At 40.5% G+C, this 10,197-nt stretch overlaps 1 protein-coding gene across 1 annotated transcript in view; it reads right to left on the bottom strand.

The window, feature by feature from the left end:
• Nucleotides 1–3,262, bottom strand: part of DGKG (diacylglycerol kinase gamma) — a 250,772-nt gene extending 247,510 nt beyond the window's left edge. Inside the window, 3 exon segments of the mRNA XM_044675638.1 lie at nucleotides 1,567–1,732; nucleotides 2,515–2,591; nucleotides 3,196–3,262. Coding sequence (XP_044531573.1) covers nucleotides 1,567–1,732; nucleotides 2,515–2,591; nucleotides 3,196–3,262 — 310 coding nt within the window.
• Between the last annotated feature and the right edge of the window lie 6,935 nt (nucleotides 3,263–10,197).

Genomic DNA, 10,197 nt, shown 5'->3' with positions numbered 1-10,197 from the left:
TCTCTCTCTTTCTCTCTCTCTCTCTCTCTCTCTCTCTCTCTCTCTCTCTCTCTCTCTCTCTCCTTCTCTAACTATATATGGATTCTTAATTCAAGTTTAAACTTTAATAACTTTAAGTTTAAATATTTAAAACTTCACTAAGATTTTTGGAGTACCCTCTAACTATATCCATATTTCAAGGACTCCCTCAGCAGTCCCTTACTTCTTACAGGGGAAGTGATCTCTTCTACCTTGACAGAGACTCGAATCTTGGACACTGTTCTCTACTAGACGATTAAAAAAAAATCAAAGGTCTTTGAATGAAATCTGCAACCCTTACTGCTACCAACCTGTGTCTTTCAATGTCTTGAGGAGGTTGGCAAGGAAGAAGCCAATTGAGAAGCTAAAGTGAACTCAATCACTTCCCACACTAACCTTCCTTTGGATCCATCCCTTATCTTTTCCACATCAACAAAAACTTATTCCCAATGGGCATGTTGGGACCGACTGGTTCGCTTTGTGTCAGGGTTTATATTTCTTTGCCATTGGGCTAATGTTGATCTTGTCTTGCACTCAAAGGAAGGGGCTGTGTTTCTACCTTCTCTTAATCCCCTTCAGTGCTCTGTTTACTCACTCTACTTGTTGATTGCCTGATAGAACTCCCTTTGCTAGGAGAGACCCCAGCTACTCAGTGATCCCTCTCTTCCCTCCATTTGGCTTCTCTGGCCCTATTTTTGCCTCTATCTACCCTGTCCACACTGGCTTGTCTCCTGTGTGAGGAGAAGCCTTCCTCACCCCCAGTGAAAGATCTGTAATACAGGGACAGCTGGTGACTCAGTAGGTTTGTTGTGCTTAAAGTTCAGTCTCACTTCAAAAGAATTTATCATTCAAGTTCTGATCATCTCAGGCAAAACTTTTCTTGGGGTTAGCAGAGAGATGTGACCTGAATTGGTGGAAATGGAACTCTGGGAGTAGTGGGGGAATAGGATTTTACAGAGAAAAATCAAGGTCCCACCCACTGCCCCCTCCCCTAGGCTGGGCTTGAGGAGATAGAAAAGAGCCTCTGAGTAGCTCTACACATATGGGAAATAATGTAATTTCTCCATTGGCTGTTCTTTGGAGGGAGCCAGTTGTCTTTGATAAATCCTGGCCCCTGATACATGCAGGTACCTGGATGGGGGCCTGTCCCCATAAATCTGTCTGATGCCATTTTATGTCTTACTTAGGGGTCTGAGTCCCCATCAGAGGGAGATTCAGGTCTAGAGATAGGAGGTCCTAGGTTCAAATCTGACCTCAGACATTTCCTACTTGTATGACCCTGGGCAAGTCATTTAACCCTAAGTGCCCAACACTTACTGCTCTTCTGCCTTGGAGCCGATACTTAGTATTGCTTCTAAGACAGAAGGTATTTTAAAGAAAGATGCAGCACTACCCTAGGTGAAGGGAGTGTGTTGAAGTCCATGCTTTCCTTTTGAGAAATGCGATCTCAAGGCTTTGTGCCACAGTAAGAGGAAGATATGGCTAGGGCCATCTTCCACTGACCTCTGGTATGGGAGCAAGGAGCCAAGGTCCTTCAAAGGGATTTACCAATAGTAGCTTTGACTTGGGAGACACTGGAACTTATCTCGACTTTTGAGGGTTGCTGGAGGTTCTTGCTTTTGAAGGACAGGAAAAGATGCCTACAGAATTCTTCAGAGAGGTCCTCGTCCAAGTATATTTCCATGAAGGCCTTGAATCCTTCATAGTTAATGGGCTAAGGGGAGAGGAGAAGAGAGGCACTTATTTTGATAGATGGAGGAAGAAGAGAGGAAAGGAGCAGGGAGGAGTGAAGAAAGGCAGAGGAAAAAAGGCATACAGGGAAATAAAGAAATTAGAAAAGGAAAAAGGAGAAGAAATTCCAGCTATGTTGTGGAGAGGGTGGGTGGTATGGAGTATGATGGCATGTGTTCAGATTCTGATTAAGTCAGTTAAACTGAAATGTAGTTCTGCTTTTTTTTTTAAGTTTATAACCCCCAGATTAAGAATTCTTCATGAAGGGAGCCAGTCCTAGAGGGGCAGCTGGGTGGCTCAACGGATTGAGAGCCAGGCCTAGAGATGGAAGGTCCTGGGTTCAAATCTGGCCTCAGATACTTCCCAGCTGTGTGACCCTGGGCAAGTCACTTAACCCCCATTGCCTAGCCCGTACCACTCTTCTGCCTTAGAACCATTGATTTTAAGGTAGAAGGTAAAGGTTTAAAAATATATACCAGCTTTGAGACCACTTTCTGTTGCTCCAAATATTGTTCTCATTTTCTCCATCTCCTAGAACCACCGATATCTGCCTTCCTTGCAGCTACGTGTTCACAGTAGGAGATGGAAAAGAGACTCAAGTGTTCTAGGCAACTCTATGAGGTAGACTATGAGGTACATGGCAAATGCTGATCTGTAACTTGGATTGGTGGATGGAATTTCTCCTCTGGGAGTTCCTTACATTAACGAAATCACTTCTGGGCTATAAAAACTTTTTATTAAAAAATCTGATCAAAAGCTTCTTACCATATCTAGGTGTTGCGATATTTCCTGCTCTGAGCCGTATAAGTCTTCCAAGACATCTTTTAACTTATTATTAGAATCTAAGAGACAAAAGCCATGGATTTTGGGAAATTGTAAGAAAAGGACTACAGGAGCCCCAATTCTTGGGACCTTTTGGCTGCTAGCACCCCCACACCAAGACTCTCTAGTTTATATTCTGATATCCATACATGCAGATGTTATTTCTTCCCAGAATGCCAGTTCCCTGAGAATATGAACTAGAATTTATTGTTCAGTTGTTTCAGTTGCATCTGACTCTCTGTCACTCCATTTGGGGTTTTCTTGGCAAAGACACCAGAATGGTTTGCCATTTCTTTTCCCAGCTCATTTTACATGTGAGGAAACTGAGGCTAACAGGGTAAAGCAACTTGTCCAGGGTAACACAGCTAATAAGTGTCTGAGGCTGGATTTAAAGTCAGGTCTGACTCCAGGCTTGGTACTTTATCCACTGGGCCACCTGGCTGCCCATAGTCATACAATTATGGTTTATCAGGCACAGGATGAACACAAGAACTTATCATTCCAATGCCAGCCCTCCATCCCCTCTATCACTCTGTGTCTCTCTCTACTGCTCTATTATCCAATGAAAACCTTCCCCAAACAAGAGATAACTTCATCCTCACAAGGCTTAACCAGGATACTCACATTCTGAATATTTCTGGAGTTGCTTGAATTCATTAGGACTGAGGCAGTTCCACAGCCCAAGACTCATCTTTCAGGTAAATCCTTGAAGAATCCAAGTGACCACTGCTGGGCTAGAGTGGGACAGTCTGCCTGGTCTCAAGTTGCTCCTTTGATCTTAAGCTTTGCTGGTGTTCATTGCTCCAATACAGTGAGTGCTATAGTTGTAGGTCCTATTGCTTCCATTACTACTTCTTGATAACAACTCCAAGAGGCATCTCTCTTAGTCCGCCACCAGATACAGGTAAAGGCTTCTCCTATTCCTCAGGTACCATCTTTCTACCACAGTCAAGGTAAATTCCATGGAAAAGCTCTGTAAAAACTCTACTAGGGACCCAGAATCTTGCCTCTTTCCTGTCTAGGAGGAAGGAAGAAGTGAATTAGTCATACAGTGATTTATTGACTTTCTTCTTTTTCATTTCATTTGCTTACCTTCCTTTAGGTTTTTTCTAGATAGATACTTATTATTTTTTGATCAAGTTTATTTCCAAACTTATACCACCCTCTTCCCCACCCCCAGCAAGCCATCTCCTGTAACAAAGATTTTAAAAGAAAGAAGAAAAAAATAGAGCAGCTACCCATTTAGAACTGAAGAGGACATTTCAGGTTATCTAATCTGATGCTTCATTGTGAAGATGAGGAAACTGAGGCCCATAGACATGAAGTGAATTATTCAAGTTCACCCAAGAGGCAAGTGGCAGTTGGAATTCAATACCATTGTTCTTGCTGCCTCTCCCATGAAAGATGCCCACTACCAAAGGGATAAAGGCAGATCTTTAGGTCAGAACTTCTAGGGAGCAATGAGGGAGCTCTAAAAGGTCACAGAGTCTAGAGTTAGAAGGGCCTTCAGAGGCCATCTAGTCCAACCATCTGATCTTATAGAGGAGGAGCAGGGGAACAGAGGAGAAGGTCACACAGGGCTTGGATGGTAAGAAGTGACATATCTTCAAATCACTCTGTGGTGGTAGTGGTGACACAAATTTAGCCTATATGATTACAGAAGATGAAATCTAGGTTAATTTTTAGGGGTGACATGGGTCATGGGAGATTATGGGGGTCCTTTGGGATGAATGCATGGAAAGCTTGGACAGTCAGAATCTATGGGATATGTTTAGTAATGTATGATATGATTTAAGGGGTACAGGGAAGAATTCCACTCCCAAATACCTGCATTACTGATCCATGAAATACCATCATTAATGATTCATTAATCTGGGTTACAAGTGGCTTATCCTTTGGTGTCCTGGTCCAGAGGATGAGTCCTGAAGGAGTCCTTCTATACACATATCCTGCCCAGATTCCAGTCTTCTCTCCCCATAATAGGGGCAGTACAAACTTGTATCATTATAGATCACTGACAAAGAAGGAGTAATGAAGATGGAGCACCTTTGGGCCATATCAACTATCCAGATGCTGTGCCCTGCAGACAACTGGCATTGCCATTGACCCTGTAAAGAACTCTGGACCTTGTATTTGTTCTACTGTTGACCCTGTAGAAGCCCCTGCCACCCACCCTGCAGCTGAACACTCTGATATGCAATGTCTCAGTTAAAATGTGAGCTCCTGGAGAGGAAGGATGGTCTTGATTTTCTATCTTTATCTCTAGGGCTCAGCAGAGTACTTGGCATAGTCTATACCAGTGATGGGCAAACTTTTTAAAGAGGGGGCCAAAGGAAAGAAAATGCTCATCTGTCAGTCTGTTTCTAAGGCAACTCTTTCAAAGTTTCATTGTATTGTATCCTACTCATTCTATTCCTCAGATTAGGAATAATGTTGTGAGGCCTGATAGAACATTTCAGGGGGCTGCATCTGGTAGTTTGCCCATCACTGATCTATACCCTTAACAAATCTTCATTCATTCATTCATTCATTCATTCATTCATTCATACTTTAGAAAAGTTTCCTGTATTGGATTAGAAGAGAAGGATCATTGTATTTTAGAGGTAGGAAGGTACCTGTGAGGAATTCTATCAAACTGGGTTTGTTTTATGGAGGAAGAAACTAAGCAAACGCTGAAGAATCTGGTCCAAGGTCACACAGATTCTCCCAAGAGAATGTAAACTCTTTGAGGGCAGGGACTGCTTCTTTTTTGCCTTTGTATCTTGAGTGCCTGAAAATAGTGGGTAGAGAGGTAACTTGAGAACTTAGAAGACTTGGGTTTAAAACCCACCTTTGACACATGAAGCCTTTGTGACCCTGGGCAAGTCATCTAATTTTGCGGAATCCTAGGTGGCTCTATTAAGACTGAGTTGCTGAGCTGCATTTGTAGAGGATGATTACTGAGTAAATGGAAAGTCCTGGGACTCTATAGGATGGCAATATCGATGACAATGATCATCACCACAACAATGGAAAGTGTGTGTGTGTGTGTGTGTGTGTGTGTGTGTGTGTGTGTGTGTGTGTGTGTGGTGTAGTGAAGTGCAGTGGAAAAAACACTGAATCTGGAGTCAGAGGACCTGAGTTCAAATCCTACCTCTTATACATATCAATAATGTGATTTTTGGGAAATCACTTAACTCCCCTTGGGCATCGTTTCCTCACTTGTAAGATGAAGGGGTTAAAGCCTCTGAGATCCCTTCTACTTTTAGAGCTCAGATCTAGCTCATCTCCATGGACCTGTTTCTTCATCTGTAGAATGAGGGGATTGGCCTAGATGGCTTCTGAAGCCCCTTCCAAAGGCAGAACTATGAGCTAATCAGTTACAGAGAAAGCACTATCTAAGGCCACTAGACTTTAGGGGAGGTAAAGTCTATAGTTCAATGGATTTCCCCAAAATATTAACCAATCCTCTTTGGGAAGTAAGAGACATCTTTGGAGCTTTCATTTCTCTACTTAGGTCACCAATTAACAGACTGTTGCTTAAGAATAGTATTTGTTGACCTGGACCTCCTAAGAGGTGTGAACTTCTCAGATGGGGAAGCATAGACCCTTCAAAACTCTTGTTTTTTATGGTACATATCTGCAACTAATCTGCTTTCCCAGCCTCACTTCCCCTGATCCTCCTCTAGGTCATTTTAGCTCCAGTCAATTTGGAAAACCCTCTGTCCATAGAATTCTACACACTGTACTCTCAGGGCCAATCATCCTTCAATGAAGAAAAGGACCTTCCTCCTTGTCTCATAAATTTGTTGTGTTTCTTTGAAGTCCTTTTCAAATCCTACCTCCTCCAGGAAGCCTCCTTAATCTCAATCCCTTTCCCTTTACCAAAGGCAAGACCAAATCTTTTCCCTTCTGACATTATAGAACATAGAACAAAATTGACAGAATCTCAGAGCTCAGAGATAAAACAAGCCAACCTAGGTCTGAATAATAGGCCTCTACATCTAAGCCATTAGGTGGTATAGTGGATAGGGTCCTGAACTTGGAATCAGAAAGACTTGGGTTCGAATCTTGTCTCAGATACTGATTTCTTGAGTGACTATGGGCAAGTCATTTCACTTCCTTATGCCTTAGTTTCCTCCTATATAAAATGGAGATAAGAATGGTGCCTACATCAGAGCTGTCATCCCATCTTTGCAAAGGTTCTCCCCTATGCTTTCAATGGCCTCCTCTTCATTCCCCTTGGTATCCTTAGTTTCTATCAGAGCTTAGCTCAGGTCAAACCAACCAACCAATCAATCAATAAACATTTATTAAATGCCTACTATATGCCAGGTACTGTCCTAAGTGCTGAGGATACAAAGAAAGGCAGAAGACAGTCCCTTCTCTCAAGTTCACAGTCTAATGGGGGAGATAACATGAAAACAACTATGTACAAACAAGAGTTATTGGAATTGGAGGCAATCAGAAGAGGGAAGATATAAGCATTAAAGGGCATCAGGGAAGGCTTCCTGCAGAATATGGGATTTTTGCTGGGACTTGAAGGAATCCAGGAAATCCAAGAAATAGAGATGAGGAAAGAAAGAATTCCAAGCATATGGAAATGAATGTCTTGGTTGTTTTTTTTAAATCCTTACTTTCTGTCCCAGTAACAACTCTAAGCAGAAAGGCAAAGTCTAGGCAAAGTGGGTCAAATGACTTGCTCAGGATCACACAACTGGGAAATGTCTAGGACCAGATTTGAACCCAGGTCCTCCTGAGTCCAGGAATAGCACTATCCACTGTGCCCTCTAGCTGCCTCGAGGAGAGAGTCTTGTACAAGGAACAGAAGGAAACACAATGTCACTGGGTCACAGAGTATGTGAGAAAAGACTGGAAAGGTTGGAGGGGAGTAGGTTATGAAGGGCTTTGAATGCCAGAAGAGTTTCTACGAGTTTCTATTTGATCCTGGAAATGACTAGAAGCCACTGGAAATTTATTGAGTGGGGGACAAGGGGGACAGGATCAGACCTGTGCTCTAGAACACTAAATGCTGAGTGGAGCATGAACTTGTGGGAAAGTTTAGCCACAAAACAGAGAAGAGGGCTAGGCAGATTGAGTGTCATCAAAACCTTTCCTGAATGCCTGCCCTTCCTCAGTCACTAGCACTTTGTTCTTCCTTGCCTTAGTATGAATCTGTGGAAGGACATAGATCCTTCCATGGAAATGTGATTCTTGATGGACTGATTAATGCAAATCCTTGAAGGAAGAGAAGGTCTTATTTTTGTCACAATATCCTTATTGCCTGGCAAAAGTCCCTGAATGAAGAAGCTTGTTGAAGGCACTTGTATAGGATATATGGTAGGATTGGCATAAATAAGACATGATGCAAGAATTTAGAAGAGATTGCTGTGAAAAAGGACACATCAGACTTTGCAAAGGAGAAGGGGACTTAAGTTGCATTTTGAATATGCACAGACATCAAATGAGTGAAAAAGAAGAGGGAGGGGAAGGGAATTCCAAAAATAAAGATCAGTATTAGATCCAAAAATTTTTGTTGGAAGCAATTAAGCTTAGATCAACATCTTATGCCACTCTGAAATATATTCTAAATGAATGTTATTGTTTAGTTGTTTTCAGTTTTACCCAACTCTTAATGACTTCATTTTGGGGTTTCTTGGTAAAGACATGGAAGTAGTTTGATATTTCCTTCTCTAGCTCATTTTACAGATGGGAAAACTGAGGTTAAACAGGGTTAAGTGACTTGCCCAGGCTCATACAACTAACTAGTAAATATCTGAGGCTGGATTTGCTCAGGCCTTTCTGACTCCAGATTCAGTATTCTATTCACTAGAGATGTATTCTTAACCAGAAGAGATAGACAATTATAAAAGATAAAACTGTTAACTAATTACTTGAAATTGAAAAGCTTCTGCTCAGACAACATTAATGCATCTAGATTAAGAAGGGAAATAGTTGAATGGGGAAAATTATATTAAATTTCTCTGATAAGGGTTTGGCATCCAAGAAATAGAAATAATTAATGAACACACGTAACACTAATAGATATTCCCCAAAAAATAAATGATCAGAGAATATGAAAAACAGTTCTCAAAAGAACTGTATTCACAATCACATTAAAAAATTGCTCCAAATCAAGAAAAATGCAAATAAAAACAACCATGGTCTTACTTCACAGCATGTAAATTTGCAGAAATGATCTCCAAATGGCAATAATCAATGATGGAAAAGTTATGGAAAGATAGGCACACTAGTTCATTGTTGGTGGAGCTGTGAAAAAGTATAACCATTTTGGAAAGCAATTTGGAATTATGCAGATAAAATAAAGAAACTAAAATGTCCATTCTCTTTGAATGGACTTATACCTTTAGGAAGGTAAGAAAAAAGTTACCAAATACTCCAAAATACTTTTAGCAGCACATTATGTGATAGCTAAGACTTGAAAACAAAGTGGATGCCTATAAATTGAAGAATGACTAAACAAATTGTGGTATATGAATATGATAGAATATAATATTGCATTGTAAGGAATGATGTGTGATGAATATAGAGAAACATGGAAAGATCTGTATGAGTCAGTGCAGAGTGAAATCAGCAGTCAAGAAAACAATATACATGGTGAACCCAACAATATAAATGGAAAGAACAATGGCACACCAAAAAAATTAAAAGTAAATGTAACAAAATTTTGAGGATCAAGCAGGACTCAAATGAAGCCATATGTAAAGATACTCCCAAACACCCCTTTAATGACATGTAAGGTCCAATAAGTGTTACATATTGCATGCTTTTGGAATTTGTCAATGTATTGATCATTTGTATTAATGGTTTTTTCTCTCTCTAGAAATTACTATTTGTCATATGGGATGGTTCTCTGGGAGGATGCAAGAAACATATCAATAAAACATTTTTTAAAAAGGAAAAGATTTATTTAGGGGACAGTAACTAGATCAATATGTCTGAGAGAGGGTTTGTGAAGGGAATTAATTTTTTTACTTAAAAAAATTTAATTTTAAAATATTTTTCCATGTTTAAAGGATTTCTTTTCTTTCCCTTCCCTCTTTTCTCCCCCCTCTCAGAGCCAACAAGCAATTTCACTGGGTTGTACAAATGTTATCACTTGATGCCCATTTTCATATTATTCATTTTTGCTATAGAGCAATTTTTAAAAGTCTAACCCCCAAATCACATACCCATATATACATGTGATAAGTGATGTCATGTTTTTTTTCTTTTGCATTTCTACTCCCATAGTTCTTTCTCTCAATGTGGTTAGCATCCTTTCACATAAGTCCTTCAGGAGTGTCCTGGCATTGCTACTAGTAGCAAAATCCATCACATTGGATTATTTCATAATGTTTTACTTTTTGTTGGTTCTGCTCATTTCAGTCTGCATCAGTTCATTGAGGTTCTCCAAGTTCATACAGAATTCCTCCAGATCATCATTCCTTACAGCAAGGTAGTATTCTATCACCATAAGATACCACAATTTGTTCAGCCATTCCCCATTTGAGGGACATCTCCTCATTTTTGAAGGGAATTATTGAAAGAGAAAGGTGAGAAGGTAGGATGAGGTTGAATAAGAAATCTAGACTTCTGTTTTCCCTTGTAGGAAATGGGAAAGCCGAAAAGGTTGCTGAGGAGGTA

This window comes from Gracilinanus agilis, chromosome 4, assembly GCF_016433145.1.
Source record: "Gracilinanus agilis isolate LMUSP501 chromosome 4, AgileGrace, whole genome shotgun sequence".
Taxonomy (NCBI): Eukaryota; Metazoa; Chordata; class Mammalia; order Didelphimorphia; family Didelphidae; genus Gracilinanus; species Gracilinanus agilis.
The sequence above is the reverse complement of the archived record's forward strand: the minus strand, read 5'-3'. Positions and strand labels throughout refer to the sequence as shown.